The sequence below is a fragment of the Neodiprion lecontei genome, chromosome 1 (genome assembly GCF_021901455.1).
Source record: "Neodiprion lecontei isolate iyNeoLeco1 chromosome 1, iyNeoLeco1.1, whole genome shotgun sequence".
Taxonomy (NCBI): domain Eukaryota; kingdom Metazoa; phylum Arthropoda; class Insecta; order Hymenoptera; family Diprionidae; genus Neodiprion; species Neodiprion lecontei.
In genome coordinates, this window is record NC_060260.1 from 589,625 (window position 1) to 606,781 (window position 17,157).

The 17,157-nt window shown below is 37.0% G+C and overlaps 1 protein-coding gene across 1 annotated transcript in view; it reads left to right on the forward strand.

The window, feature by feature from the left end:
- Positions 1-12,385, forward strand: part of LOC107220491 — a 145,161-nt gene extending 132,776 nt beyond the window's left edge. Inside the window, exons 7-11 of the mRNA XM_015659107.2 lie at positions 366-653; positions 907-1,071; positions 2,588-2,735; positions 5,209-5,455; positions 6,275-12,385. Of these exons, the coding sequence (XP_015514593.1) occupies positions 366-653; positions 907-1,071; positions 2,588-2,735; positions 5,209-5,455; positions 6,275-6,503 (1,077 nt within the window). The 3' untranslated portion in view covers positions 6,504-12,385. The remainder of the gene's footprint in view (positions 1-365; positions 654-906; positions 1,072-2,587; positions 2,736-5,208; positions 5,456-6,274) is intronic.
- Positions 12,386-17,157: the final 4,772 nt, after the last annotated feature.

A 17,157-nucleotide genomic window follows, 5' to 3' on the forward strand; every position in this document is an offset into this window, starting at 1 on the left:
AACAACAACAACAACAACAGCAGCAACACCACCATCACCACCAACAACAACAACGACACCAACAGCAACTACAACAATTACAACAGCAGCAGCAGCAGCAGCAGCAACAAAATCAACTGCAATTGCAGCAGCAGCAACAACAACAACAACAACAACAACAACAACAACAACAACAACAACAAAAACAACAACAACAACAACAACAACAGCAGCAGCAGCAACAACAACATCAGCAGCAGCAGCAGCAGCATCAACAACAGCAGCAGCAGCAACAACAACAACAACCACAACAACAACAAAAACAGCAACAGCATCATCAGCATCAGCAACATCAACAGCTACAACAACACCAACAACAGCAAAACCAACAATATGTTTTAACAAGTACTAGTGCTCCTGCTGTTGAAAAAACAGCTCAACAAAACAGTCAGCACAGTCCGTTAATGGCGAGGCATTCAGTATCCACGCAGACAGCAGGGAATCAAGCTAACGTTGCACAATCCACGTTGATGCGGCAAGGATCACCACCAGACACGACGACACATAGTCCTGGAAATAGCCAGCGTTCTAGTAGTCCTGCAGTGGATACCACGACTCATGGCGCAGCATCACCAGCACCATCTATGGGAACAAGGCACCATTCATCTTCGACGGTAATATAATTATTATTATTAATAATGTGACGTTTACAGTTGCAAGAGGAACGTTTGAAACTTTTAAAATTCGGTAACAGTTGGCTGCGTTAAATCTTTTAACAATTTAAAGCCAACAATGTTGGAATTTATGAGCATATAAAAAACCCTATGAATGAACAGAACTTATCACATAAATTATATTGAATAATTAATTCATTGCTTACGGATATTTTTTGACACAATCATCCTAATTTCCGTTCTAAATTTACAGCCAATGGTTCACTGCGTGTCCAGTAGTGAACCTGACTCTGGCGATACCCAAATAGTGACTGAGGACTGGCGAGTCCAAGGATTAGCGACGAAAGAAGTGATGGTCGGACCACCTGGACACCATGGAAAAACTTACGTTGAGTCGACGGTGACAACTGGGATCCAGGTTGGTACCCACATAGAACAGGGCATCCATCATCTCACTAATACAGACACCCACCAGCCAGCTGATACGACACACCCAGAAAACACTCCTGCAGATTCACGGGAACATGTGGACATATCATCACCAAATCATTCCATTTATTCAGACATTGTGGATCATTCACCGTTGGTGGAACAACTAGATGCTAGTAGAGATATGACTAATACTTCATTTTCAGAATCTGAAAATTCATCACAGATTGTTGATCAAAATCCTTATCCCGTCCTCTATCATAATCATCATTTCATTCCAGCTGGAAATATGTATCGACAACAAACATTACTACCAGACCACGCAAATTACACAATGATTCCGTCAAACCCGCATATTTATTCACAGAAAATAGCGTCGCGTTTGTACGAAGTTGACCGTGATATCGCTCAATCTCAGTCTGGGCAAAATATTGATAGTCATTTAACAACTCAACAATATACAAATGACAAATTCGTGCAGCAACATACCAATGGAATTCCATATCTTTCCCAGAACTTAGCTAATCAAAAAATTATGAATGTCTGTGGTTCCACAACCCCAGGATTGTATCCTCACTTGTATAACTATAGGCCTGATATTGATGACGTAGCTCTTGCCAATTATTATCAAAATAAACCTGCATACATCGATCCTTATATGTACAATGAATTCGCGTACGAAAACGATGGTAACAACGAGGAGGATACCGACTCCTCAGAGGAGGATTAACGAGAAAACTTTCGTCTTTTACAATGACTTACCGAGTTGTATAATAACATTTAAATAATCGTAATATCTCTGTTGTTGGTTGAATTTTATAACAAGGGAGCGGTTGAATTATTATAACATTAAGTTTGTAATTAGTTTGTATTTAAAATTATTTTACAAGTTTTTACATGAGCATTTATATTACTCGTAGCATTATTATTTAACGTAAAAACTTCAATATGTAATTGTACTATTACTCAGTGATAACGGAATTTTAGAACGTACCGATTTATATACCGAAAATAAATTCTTAATGAAGAATTCTGAAACTAATTCTTAACAAATGAAAAAACCTGCAATAAGCATGTGTATTTGAATACTAAGTTCGCTCTCATAGTCTTTTTGTTTCTTTAAACTGCATGCATAAACAGAAGGAGTTTGAATACCAAGCGTGATCTTGAATAACAACGCAAATAGATGAAACAATACAAATAAATTGAATTTCAACAAACCGATCACAAGGCATGTAGTGAGCATTAAGGCTTGATAAAAAAAATTAGTAGAATCGTAAATTTGACCAGCTACGAGATATTTTTTCAGTGCATGTTGTATATAATTGAATTTCTACTTCGGTACCTGGCCGATGATTGTCAAATTGGTCGGTATGAACACGTAAAGGTTCATCACAGAATGTAATCACACACCTATATACTTGTAACTTCATCAAACAGTCTCGCTGAGTTTATAGTAGCATGCGGTAGGTTTGTGCCTGAGTTGATTGAGTTGTATTTGACAGATCTATGCGTCAGAGACGTTGAAGCAGGCGGAAGGGGTGGTGAGCTCGGGAAGGTGCGAGGGCGCGGAACATGCCCTCGGCCGTGGGATCAAGCGAAAACTGGACTCCGTCCACTCCATGCACTCTACTCTGCATGAAGACCAGGATGGTCAGTATTGTACTGTATTCCTAGAAGACTATCCATTATAATTCATAAACACATTTACTTCAGTATGGGACGTCGCATGGTAGTATAAATGATTTTTCAAGTGTGACATAAATTTATTAACGTCTCGACTGAATCAAAATCGATACTGACAAATTTTTTCACGTGTATCATAATTGGAGTAAATGCTTAAGAATGATTGTATGTCTGTAATGTGAGATTGGGAACCATTGACTGATAGATGCGAGTGTCAATTGCAGTAATGTCACTGTGTGCGACTCCGAAGTTCAGTATCAACGGTGTGCATATAAACGCTACTTGATCGCAACAAAATGCTCCCTGGTTCTTTTACTTAAGAACAATCAATCGCGAAAATATTGAGTGTGCATGGTGGTGGCTATTTATATCAGCATGCATTATCCTTATTTTCTCATTTATTCCATAATTGCTTTGGTAATGGCCCTTATTGAATAAAACGTTATCACCCATTACGACACATGCTAAAGTACGTTTGTGTACTGCGACATAAAGGCGTACATTTCTCAGTCAATTTCGGCTTCTATGTTTAACGGTTGCAATTGGTAAGTTTCTAATTTTTTTAATTCGGAAGTGATTGGTAAACTTTTTAACCAGGCACTTCTATTGACCAGAAGTAAATATAAAAAAGTACGCGGATTGACTCGAAAATAACTTGCCTTTGTCACAGTATGTAAAGCTTTGGCATCCCATTAATTGAAATTATTAAGTAAATAGATTATTATTTCACATATCATCATGTTAAACTAATCCGTTATTTACAATATCACGCAGGTAAGTAATCAAATATTAAAGTTTTTCCCTTCTTTTCACAATCGTTCCGTTTTTTTTTTCAATACATTTATCGTCGCTTACCCAAAAGCAATAACTTGCATTGCAGTTGTAAATAATAAATCAGGATATTTTATTGTGTTTACTAATTGGCTGTTAGGTTTGTTAATACCGAAAATTAATTCACTCCATAACGTTGTAGCCGGTGGTCGATCGCTTCAGTCATTCGTTCATTCTAGAAATCGTGTGGCAGTCATTGGTATTGCATTTTTTTGTACATATATAGCCATACGCCTCCCCCTGCCTCGCATGTGCATAATCCCAGGCGATCTCATGTCAAGTAAAACCTCTCATAAGCATTAATGAAATGTTACATCGGCAGAAGGCTCAGCTGCTTTGGTAACAGATGATAAAATATTGAACGCGTGTCAAATAATGTCTGTGTAATCAGAGAACCTTCCATCATGTTTCATGATGGTCAGCGCATAGATACAGGTTGTTAAGTTCATCGCAGCATTCGGTAGGTCACGTTCAAAGTGTTCACATCACCGTAAAACTCCATTTGCGACCATGTCTCAGTAACAGCAGTCATCACGCAACAGCAAGCACCGCTACCTAACATCCAAAATCTATGCTCTCAGTTTGGTGAATCTATTGTGGGAAACAAGTGTCCACTGGCAGAGGAGGGTCGAACCATGCTTTGACAGATAGAAATCTCGACTCCTGTCTCAAAATATCGGCGAAACTCTTGAGTATTACAGAATATACACATTAGGGTCTTGTTGGTAAGCAACATTAAGCTTTTTACACTTTCTCCTGAACAACTTGTATGTAACAAGAAAGAAACTCTTGAGGAAGGATACCACTTAAATTCATTTTTAAAAGATTGGTCTCAGCATTTTAAGTTTTTTACGTTGAATTATAATGGTGAAGAATTCACTTTTTTCTAAAATTGTTACAACTCATCCGGATTTAATGATACACACTTCACCTTGAAAGCGTTTTTTTTTATGAACAATTGACTTCTCTGCAAGAGTGTTATTGGAATATTTATGTACAGTCAACAGTTTACACTAAACTACGTTTAAAGATTAATCTTTAAGTGAAGTTAACTTTCAAGCCAAGGCAATGTAAATTTTTAATCTTTTCAGCTATGAAATTTGCTCACAGAAAACTCGTAACAAATTTATTACTGCAAAGTACTTTCAAGATCAAGTTCCTGTCATTAGAAGTTTACAACTTCCTCATCTCATTTAAATGGAAAAACTTCAAATTTCGAGAGGAAAATTCAAAAATTGCAAGAGATATTCCTCTTTGAAGATTTCTTTTTTTTTTTTGCTGTATGTACAAGTTTTTCAGATTAGTGCCAAAAAAATGTTGCTCCGAAACGATACGTCCTAGGACACATGTCTATTGTTTTCACTAAACTGTAAACTAAACTATACTCTGTAAATTGCTCAGAGATCTATGGGTGATGGGATCACTTTCATAATATAAACATAAACGGAGGTGGGAATTAACGAAGATGAAATAAAATTATCTCCTGGGACAGGGTTGGAACGAACAATCGAAAATGTTTTTCATCAATTTGTTTTTATTAATTTCGAGAACAATGGCACGCACCCCTATTGCCAGACAATTTTGACATATTACTTCTTTGGGCTCTTAGTAACCGAGGATCAAAGGGAAGCTGGAAATTCGTGGAAACTTGAGGTTGGTGAGCTAGTATGGGGCGCAGCTCGGGGGAGTCCAGCTTGGCCTGGAAAAGTCGAGTCCTTGGGACCCCCGGGCAGCTTGCGCGTTTCGGTGCGTTGGTACGGGGGCAGCGGAACGCTCACCCAGGTCGATGCTACTTCCCTCAAATCTCTCTCCGACGGCCTCGAGGCACACCACCGTGCCAGAAAAAAGTTTAGGAAGTGAGTCGCTATCTGCTAGGGGAAAAAATATGACTTCTGAACTTGCCAGTCTGATAAATGCTATACCCATAGTCAGAGCGAGTGTCCATAGTTAAAAATTTCTTTTGGCGCACTATCATTCTCTATTGCTATACTGCATTACTCTTTTTGGAATAGCTTGCGAACACATACAGTTACAACAGGTTTAACTCTGATTCAATTCACCGAGTAGCAAGATAATTGTTAACCCACGGCACATGTTTATTTGAATCTGGCAGGCCACATTACAATGTTACAGGTACGGGTACTATATAGTATAAGGCAACTATTTTGGTAGTAGGTACACGTGCGAATAATTCATTCGAAATAATTGATTTTCGCATTTCATTACAACGAAGAAAACAAATTGAAATTTCTTGCATTAACGTAATTTAATAAGACAATGATTTTTGAATGCCTCCATACGTCAACGCGATTTATATGCAGACACTCTATGAAGAGTATAGAAAAAATGTATAGCATTTATTAGCAAACCGACAGCCAATTACTTTACAAAATATATTAATTAGTATTATGCCTGCGCAAGTATTGGCGATTATCGTTCCTTTGAGTGAATTATTTGTTCAAATTACAATATGTTGCCAGTAATGGCACACGTTGATAGGGTTTTGAATTAGGCATCTATCACTATTAATACGATGACAAAACCTATTTGAAACCTGAAGATGGGGATTATGTCGTATGTCATTGATGACGCTAACAAAATTTTTGATTATCATTTTACTGATGGAGTAGAGAACGAAAAAAATTTGGCTAATCGAATGTTTAATTTTTTTCTAGAAGTCGTAAATTAAATATGCAACTGGAAAATGCTATTCAGGAAGCAATGGCCGAGTTGGATAGAATGAGCGAATCTCAGTCAATAGCGAAAAGTACAACACGAAAGTGCAACAGACAAAGCGTAGCATCGAAGGCGACAGGATCGCTCAAGTCTGATTCTAAGAAAGTACAGAAAAGAAAAGATACAAAGTCAACAGAGACTACAAAAGCAAAACATCATAACCGGTGATGCATGGAGACTGTTGGTAACTCTAATTTTCAAAAACAAAGTGGATGGTATGTAGTGTATCTGTAATGATTATTTATAAATGTAATTAATAAGCAGCATCAAGGAATAGCTAGAATTGTACATATACTTGCCTAATATAACGAGAATTCTGATTGCATAATAGGTAAAGAATGCTCATAAAAAAAGATAAAATAAAGAAATGAAATAATTAATGAGTGTCAAAACACAGTGATATTAGTATCTTGGAATCAGTTAGTTTTCTGAAAATATTTGTCTCTGGATATTTTTCTTCTACTTATAATTTCGATTGTTAATTTCCTTATTATTATTGTGGTTATAATTGGTAGTTTATTTAGCTATATTGATTGTGCTTGATGAATTTGTACATTGTTTATATGTAAAAACTTAACTTTATAACACCACCTCCACCACCAACGACGACAACAACAACAACAACAACACCAACAACAACAACAACAGCAACAACAACAACAACAACAACAACAACAACAACAACAACAACAACAACAACAACAACAACAACAACAACAACAACAACAACAACAGCAACAGCAACAGCAACAGCAAAAGCAACAGTAACAGCAACTACAACAGTGTAATTATTATGCCTGTGACAAACCCTGAAAATTGTTTGTAATTATATGTAAATTTACTTATTTTGAATGAATTATATAGTGTGTATTTACTTAATCGCATATTAGCATAATATAACTGTTATATCAAATCACACGTTAATATTAAAAAATAATATTTTTATGCAATTCAGTAAAATACTGTCGTTTAGTGCAGTAGTTCTTAGTTAGTATACATGAAACGTATGAAATTATGTTGCTGAAATATAATAATGATGTATACCTAATTACAACTATTATAATTGACTACTGTATTTTTATTTTATGTATATATACTGCGTGGTATAAATGCGTGAAACTTTCATCAGCGAGTAACAGGACACGTTTGAAAAAAGATACAAGTTTGGAAAAAATGCAGAAATATGTTTGACAAATAATACATGTATTTAAAATATACACACGCGCGCGCACACACACACACACACACACACACACACACATACGCGCGTGTGTGTATATTTTTTCAATCGCACACTGTTACTAACCGGTTAAAGTTGGACGCATTTACATTAACTTTGGCCACACACATTTTTCTTTCTTCTTTGTACATGAAACGAACATGTCAGGGTCCAGCGGACTTTGTCGTTATTTTCTTACTGCTGTTTGGTCTCTTAATCATTCTTTCTCGACATTCGGATGCAACGGTGAAAAGCGTGGAGTCTAGGGAAAAGTTTTCCGTGAGTTAAACGAAACTTCAACTTGCCTATTCTAAGCTGTAATCGTAGGAGTGAAATTTCTAAAAACTTAAAAGAAGAACGGGGTTCGCTTGGACCCTGTTATACCTATATGTCTGGAGTTGATCACATGCTAAAGTTTTGAGAGAATTGTTTAGCCAAGCAAAATATTCTAATTACATATTTATTGCAGTGCTGCATTTCGAACATCCACTTAATCAATATGGGCAATATACAGGATCAATCATTCGTACTTTCCGTAGGGGATCCTCGAGTGAAAGCAAGAGCACCTTATTCTTCATGAATCCCACAACAGGCTTTCCGTTAGAGTCGACATAGCCTGCTACTTACTTGCTATCTGACCCTGAAGTGAGACAGAGAGTTACTTACGTGGGATTCACCTAGAATCAGGTCTTACTTGCTCTCGCAGATTTTCTACGAAGGGTAAGGAATGATTGCCGTTTATACAGATTCGCTTGAATTATTCCGCACCGCGTGCCGTGCTAATTTCATGCTTCATTGTGTCTCATGGAATGTAAACATTTCCATCTGTCCTTTTGTTTGTTTTCTTTTCCCTTTATTACCGATGCATAAAAACCGAGACTGAATGATCATACAATTCTTTCTTTTTTTCTTTACAATAGAGTTCGTGCTCCAGCAGAGAGAAACCTCATATTGAGAATTTTCATACTTGTCTAGTTGAGGAATTATAGGTACCTATATTTATTGGTAGATGTAGAAATATTTCAATGATATCTTATATATGTTTTTACATATTTCGTGTTTTCCTATTTGTACTTTCGATATAATTTGTGAAAGTACTTCATTTCAAAAGTTGTTATTGAGGCACAAACAGTAAGAGCAACAATTTTTTTTTCACTAATTAACGAGCCACTGTTGAATGTAGTAGAATAAATATTATTCGACTTTAATGAACATGTTGTATTCACAATACGATAAATTGATCTTCGAGAATTCATTTCCTCTGAAGATAGCTCTTTGCTTGTATCAACACTGGCAGACAATAAATAATGAAATGCAAATATCAAAGTAATTTTGTATGATTTTCAATGTGTCAAGAAAATGGCATCTATGTGTATGTATATTGTGTAATTACCATTATTTCATTGCTTATCGTATTCAATATCTGTAATAAATACGGTGATTAGGTACTACAATAGGCACCGATAGAACGGGATGATATGTGGCACAACGAATTAAAAAATACATCATTCTCGTTACGCAATTATTAATTTCCATATATTTTTTACTAATACAATCGATGATTGTTACAAACGTATCGAGCGACATATTGCGTTAGCATTAGTGTGGAGAATCATTTTAGCCTAATATAAATCAAAAGTTACGAGTAAAGTTTATGTGAAATATTAGACGAATACCTTGTAAACTCAACTAAGTCGGTAAATCAGAACGGAGGCGTACTATTTATTTAACAATAACAAGGAATACCTTAGATTTTTCATTCGATTCGTAGTATAGTGACCGAAATTTTTAATGTGAGGTAATTATCGATACGCATTTTGATGCCATTCTAAATAATAGTGTCATTATTTAGAGAAATTCTCATCAATTCTTGCACCTAATTTGCAAAAGTAAGGTCTCCGCACAAACGTTATGGCCATTATGTTTTGGTCAAGTGAGCTGGTTTTATCACATTTTGTAATTTTCTACAATAAATGGGAAATCAGACGATTTTATAAAAACTTGATGGCCGTAAAGTTTCATCGGAGTTGGTTCTTTGTAACAATCTTTAAAGAGATATTGATGTACTTGGAATACATTTTGCAACGCACATTTAGGCGTCTGTATGACTACAGTTTTTTTCCTCAACATCGAGTCTAGTGAATGGTATGGATATGCAACTACACTATCCGTTAGTTAGTGTCTGTTGGAATTGGTTATTGACCAATACATGTCAGTATGATCAAAAGTCATACTGTAATAAGGAAGGATAACCAACGTTACGTATAAATTTTTGAATTGAGTTTCATTGGTAGTTACGAATTCTCATTTACTGTAGGTATCAAGTACTGTCCTATAACATATATATTTATGATGTAAGCTTCTCCGTAAAATATCTAACTTCTGGTTGAATTACTGATTATCCGAATAAAGGTATACTAGACTTATTTCAAAGTGAGCACACGTGTATCAATGGCTCAGTTGGCTGGAGATATCTGTACACTTGTGACGCATAGGTCACACAGCTGTTTGATAATTCTTAAGATGATTTTGGAGACTCCAAACTAGGGGCTTCTTACATTACAGTTTGTTCCAAGTATTTGCACTACTATAAATATTGCGTAGAATGTTATGATTATGCGTAAAAGGGCCTTAGAGTATTTATTGTGAATCAAAATAACTAAATAATATTTAAAGTATATTTAAAAATAAGATAGACGATTAATCTGTACAACGCATTTGTTTTTTTGTTTTTCGTTTTTGCATTACAGCGGGGTGCGCACACACACATACATGCAAATTTAATGCGTTGACATATCAACCAAGCATTTGAACACTATTCTAACAGGATTACAATACGTACTAGTAACACTTTTAACTTGACTCCCAATAGCAGGAAAATATTTGTAAGAAACACAATACGATTATTTAGTGACTAATGTCTATTTAGTGTAATTAACGAATGATGTCTTGTGAAAACAGTGGTCCAACATTTTTATTATTCGAAACGAAACACAATGACGAAAAAAGAAAAGAAAATATGCTAAGCAATGTTCACAAGATATAGGGACAGCCTTAACTAACGTTTAATCGCACTCACGTCTTTACAAGGCACGACATACTTATGCTGCATTATTTTTAACCATATTTTCGTTTACCAGCCAGTTCATTTACCTAAGTTTAGGTAGTCAATTGCTTGCAAGAGCTAAAATTTTCGACTACTTTTACGGCTTAGTGAAAACCATTTATGCACAGCGTCCGATCAGAGTTTTCAATTAAACGTATATTTTAAGCTGAGGCGTTTTTGTGTTCTTTAATATTATTCATTTATTTTTTCTTTATTTAAATTCCAAGCACATATAAAGTACATCATAAGCCATATTACTTGTAAACGTATGTTTCACCGTTTATTTCAAAACCAAGTTCACGTTGGGGGTATTGAAGTCGAATTGGTGAAAATATATTCTCTTGAATAAAGTAAGTGAACAATGATATGTCTAATGCTTCGTACAGTATAAGAAAACAGCAAGCAGTACCATTTACCTCAGAGACAGATACAGAAATCAAACATCATTATCAACTGCATATTATACTATAATCTCGTGATTAATTGTACATGCTATTTATTGTAAATAATTACAGGTAATATTTATTATAATGACTGTACTATATATATGTTAATAACAATACAACTACGCATTGAATGTATAACTGTAGTGTTTATACGTCGAATATGTGAATATGTATATGAACTTATATTCACAGAGATTGTAGATCTAGGCAGCGGGCCGATTTATTATTTACAAACAATTGACAGGTGATGATTTCTGTATACCTCTATACACACAATGAATTTTTTTGTTCTACTCGTACCGAGAAGTGCATGCATTTCGTAGAATCAGAATCAGACACACAGATACAAACGTTACATTATATTGACAAACAAGAGAGAAGAAGTTTCCTCAATAAGTATATAAATAAAATCAGTGTTATCGGTCATCAGATTACAGCTGTATAAAGTGTATGTAGTAAATTTTAGAAATTAGGTGAGAAATGGTGGCAAAGTAATCATTTATTGCGTTGAACTGTAACCAAGAGAATAAATAAAACTTGAAACTATGACGATTAATCGCGATGTGTCGCACGTTTGGCCCAACTTTCGGGTGGTGCTATCGTACATAGGAATCACTAATTTAAACGATGTGTCGTTATGTTCAAAGGAATGCCTGCTTTGGTAACCGGTAACGCCGATTCAAATAGAATTACATGGAATAGGTGTATTCGTAATCTCTCCGATCGCTTTATAGAAATATTATCGTACTGTGCACGGGCTGGTGCGAAGATGGAAATGAATTTGAGAGAGAAAATCAACATTATGTATGTATATTATCATGATTGTATTATGAAATATATAATGTAATTATACGTATATGATATAATATCAACTATCAATGGTATTTAACGGAATAAGAGATAATAATTTTATATTTACAATATAGAACTTGAAATCTATGAGTGTATAATAATATCTACTACTGTATTAAGGAATTCCCTGCATAAGGTGATATAGTAAAAAGCTATCTTATTTAATATTTGGCATAATATTTATACATATGTAAGAGATAGAGTATAAAGTATAAAACGAGATGAAAACACTGAAACAGACGAGAGTTCAGAGGTACGTACTCCGTTGCAAAGAAATATGAAGCTATGTGATCTATTAGTAGCTTTCAGTCGTGAAGACTTATATGTACTTTATTTTGTAAATTTTGTTTATACAATAATTGATCATTCACGCATAATACTATTGTATGTGAAATATGAGTTAATAAAACATTGAAATATTGAGTTATACTGCTATTTATGATCTGTAATTTCGCAACTTGACGAGTGGTCTGCATGATACCACCAAAATGATACCAGCGAAACATCGTGGTACCAGTGATTTCAGGAATACCGCACGCATCTAGATCGGTGTGTTTTCCTGCTGTCACTGCCGAAGAAATAATCCAACTGATTTGGAGCTGCGCGAAAAAGTGCGAATAACGCATGGAACAATTTATTCCAGCTTGCTTCGAATTCGTTGGTCAATCAACTTTCGTTTTTCGGCTGTAACTTTTGATGCGTTGATCCCAGCGTATTGAGACAGCGCCCAATCGATTTCTCTCGCAGAATTACGTTGGACTAGTGCCTGAAAGAATTGATTCCAGCACTTTTCAAAATCGCGAAAATTTTCGCCAAAAATACAAAGGGGTTAACCTTCCATTTTTTTTTACCAAAAAATTTTTCGTCCCAGAATTGATTCGTATGACTCTTTCCCGACCAATTGGACCCCAAGGAACTCAGATAACGCGGCAAAAGGAGCGTGGGATCAACGGGAGGGAAATTGAGAAGGAAAATACACCTGCTGAAAAATGTCGAAAATTCTGGTTTTCGTTTTTTGGCTGTAACTTTCGATGCGTTGATCGCAGCGTATTGGGACTGCGCCCAATCGATTTCTCTCGCAAAATTACGTCGGAGTAGTGCCTGAAAGAATTGATTTCAGCACTTTTCAAAATCGCGAAAATTTTCGCCAAAAATACAAAGGGGTTAACCTTCCTTTTTTTTTGACCAAAAAATTTTTCGTCTCAGAATTGATTCGTATGACTCTTTCCCGACCAATTGAACCCCAAGGAACTCAGAAAACGCAGCAAAAGGAGCGTGGGATCAACGGGAGAGAACATACGAGGAAAAAAGCACCTGCTGAAAAATGTCGAAAATTCAGGTTTTCGTTTTTTGGCTGTAGCTTTCGATGCGTTGATCGCAGCGTACTGGGACTGCGCCCAATCGATTTCTCTCGCAAAATTACGTCGGAGTAGTGCCTGAAAAAATTGATTCCAGCACTTTTCAAAATCGCGAAAATTTTCGCCAAAAATACAAAGGGGTTAACCTTCCTTTTTTTTTGACCAAAAAATTTTTCGTCTCAGAATTGATTCGTATGACTCTTTCCCGACCAATTGGACCCCAAGGAATTCAGAAAACGCAGCGAAAAAAGCGTGGGATCAACAGGAGGGAAATTGAGACGGAAAATATACCTGCTGAAAAATGTCGAAAATTCTGGTTTTCGTTTTTTGGCTGTAACTTTCGATGCGTTGATCGCAGCGTATTAGGACTGCGCCCAATCGATTTCTCTCGCAAAATTACGTCGGACTAGTGCCTAAAAGAATTGATTTCAGCACTTTTGAAAATCGTGAAAATTTTCGCCAAAAATACAAAGGGGTTAACCTTCCTTTTTTTTTGACCAAAAAATTTTTCGTCTCAGAATTGATTCGTATGACTCGTTCCCGACCAATTGGACCCCAAGGATCTCAGAAAACGCAGCGAAAAAAGCGTGGGATCAACGGGAGGGAAATTGAGAAGGAAAATACACCTGCTGAAAAATGTCGAAAATTCTGGTTTTCGTTTTTTGGCTGTAACTTTCGATGCGTTGATCGCAGCGTATTGGGACTGCGCCCAATCGATTTCTCTCGCAAAATCACGTCGGAATAGTGCCGCAATAAATTTATTCCAGCACTTTTGAAAATCGCGAAAATTTTCGCCAAAAATACAAAGGGGTTAACCTTCCTTTTTTTTTGACCAAAAAATTTTTCGTCTCAGAATTGATTCGTATGACTCTTTCCCGACCAATTGAACCCCAAGGAACTCAGAAAACGCAGCAAAAGGAGCGTGGGATCAACGGAAGAGAACATACGAGGAAAAAAGCACCTGCTGAAATATGTCGAAAATTCAGGTTTTCGTTTTTTGGCTGTAACTTTCGATGCGTTGATCGCAGCGTACTGGGACTGCGCCCAATCGATTTCTCTCGCAAAATTACGTCGGAGTAGTGCCTGAAAGAATTGATTCCAGCACTTTTCAAAATCGCGAAAATTTTCGCCAAAAATACAAAGGGGTTAACCTTCCCTTTTTTTTGACCAAAAAATTTTTCGTCTCAGAATTGATTCGTATGACTCTTTCCCGTCCAATTGGACCCCAAGGAACTCAGATAACGCAGCAAAAGGAGCGTGGGATCAACGGGAGAGAAGATACAAGGAAAAAAGCACCTGCTGAAAAATGTCGAAAATTCTGGTTTTCGTTTTTTGGCTGTAACTTCCGATGCGTTGATCGCAGCGTATTGGGACTGCGCCCGATCGATTTCTCTCGCGAAATTACGTCGGAATAGTGCCACAATTAATTTATTCCAGCACTTTTGAAAATCGCGAAAATTTTCGCCAAAAATACAAAGGGGTTAACCTTCCTTTTTTTTTGACCAAAAAATTTTCCGTCTCAGAATTGATTCGTATGACTCTTTCCCGACCAATTGGACCCCAAGGAACTCAGAAAACGCAGCAAAAGGAGCGTGGGATCAACGGGAGAGAAGATACAAGGAAAAAAGCACCTGCTGAAAAATGTCGAAAATTCTGGTTTCCGTTTTTTGGCCGTAACTGTCGATGCGTTGGTGGCAGCGTATTGGGACTGCGCCCAATCGATTTCTCTCGCGAAATTACGTCGGACTAGTGCCCTAAAGAATTGATTCCAGCACTTTTCAAAATCGCGAAAATTTTCGCCAAAAATACAAAGGGGTTAACCTTCCTTTTTTTTTGACCAAAAAATTTTTCGTCTCAGAATTGATTCGTATGACTCTTTCCCGACCAATTGGACCCCAAGGAACTCAGATAACGCAGCAAAAGGAGCGTGGGATCAACGGGAGAGAAGATACAAGGAAAAAAGCACCTGCTGAAAAATGTCGAAAATTCTGGTTTCCGTTTTTTGGCTGTAGCTTTCGATGCGTTGATCGCAGCGTACTGGGACTGCGCCCAATCGATTTCTCTCGCAAAATTACGTCGGAGTAGTGCCTGAAAAAATTGATTCCAGCACTTTTCAAAATCGCGAAAATTTTCGCCAAAAATACAAAGGGGTTAACCTTCCTTTTTTTTTGACCAAAAAATTTTTCGTCTCAGAATTGATTCGTATGACTCTTTCCCGACCAATTGAACCCCAAGGAACTCAGAAAACGCAGCAAAAGGAGCGTGGGATCAACGGGAGAGAACATACGAGGAAAAAAGCACCTGCTGAAAAATGTCGAAAATTCAGGTTTTCGTTTTTTGGCTGTAGCTTTCGATGCGTTGATCGCAGCGTATTGGGACTGCGCCCAATCGATTTCTCTCGCAAAATTACGTCGGAGTAGTGCCTGAAAGAATTGATTTCAGCACTTTTCAAAATCGCGAAAATTTTCGCCAAAAATACAAAGGAGTTAACCTTCCTTTTTTTTTGACCAAGAAATTTTTCGTCTCAGAATTGATTCGTATGACTCTTTCCCGACCAATTGAACCCCAAGGAACTCAGAGAACGCAGCAAAAGGAGCGTGGGATCAACGGGAGAGAACATACGAGGAAAAAAGCACCTGCTGAAAAATGTCGAAAATTCAGGTTTTCGTTTTTTGGCTGTAGCTTTCGATGCGTTGATCGCAGCGTACTGGGACTGCGCCCAATCGATTTCTCTCGCAAAATTACGTCGGAGTAGTGCCTGAAAAAATTGATTCCAGCACTTTTCAGAATCGCGAAAATTTTCGCCAAAAATACAAAGGGGTTAACCTTCCTTTATTTTTGACCAAAAAATTTTTCGTCTCAGAATTGATTCGTATGACTCTTTCCCGACCAATTGGACCCCAAGGAATTCAGAAAACGCAGCGAAAAAAGCGTGGGATCAACAGGAGGGAAATTGAGACGGAAAATATACCTGCTGAAAAATGTCGAAAATTCTGGTTTTCGTTTTTTGGCTGTAACTTTCGATGCGTTGATCGCAGCGTATTAGGACTGCGCCCAATCGATTTCTCTCGCAAAATTACGTCGGACTAGTGCCTGAAAGAATTGATTCCAGCACTTTTCAAAATCGCGAAAATTTTCGCCAAAAATACAAAGGGGTTAACCTTCCTTTTTTTTTGACCAAAAAATTTTTCGTCTCAGAATTGATTCGTATGACTCTTTCCCGACCAATTGAACCCCAAGGAACTCAGAAAACGCAGCAAAAGGAGCGTGGGATCAACGGAAGAGAACATACGAGGAAAAAAGCACCTGCTGAAAAATGTCGAAAATTCAGGTTTTCGTTTTTTGGCTGTAACTTTCGATGCGTTGATCGCAGCGTATTGGGACTGCACCCAACCGATTTCTCTCGCAAAATTACGTCGGACTAGTGCCTGAAAGAATTGATTCCAGCACTTTTCAAAATCGCGAAAATTTTCGCCAAAAATACAAAGGGGTTAACCTTCCTTTTTTTTTGACCAAAAAATTTTTCGTCTCAGAATTGATTCGTATGACTCTTTCTCGACCAATTCGACCCCAAGGAACTCAGATAACGCAGCAAAAGGAGCGTGGGATCAACGGGAGAGAAGATACGAGGAAAAAAGCACCTGCTGAAAAATGTCGAAAATTCTGGTTTCCGTTTTTTGGCCGTAACTGTCGATGCGTTGGTGGCAGCGTATTGGGACTGCGCCCAATCGATTTCTCTCGCAAAATTACGTCGGAATAGTGCCACAATTGATTTATTCCAGCACTTTTCAAAATCGCGAAAATTTTCGCCAAAAATACAAAGGGGTTAACCTTCCTTTTT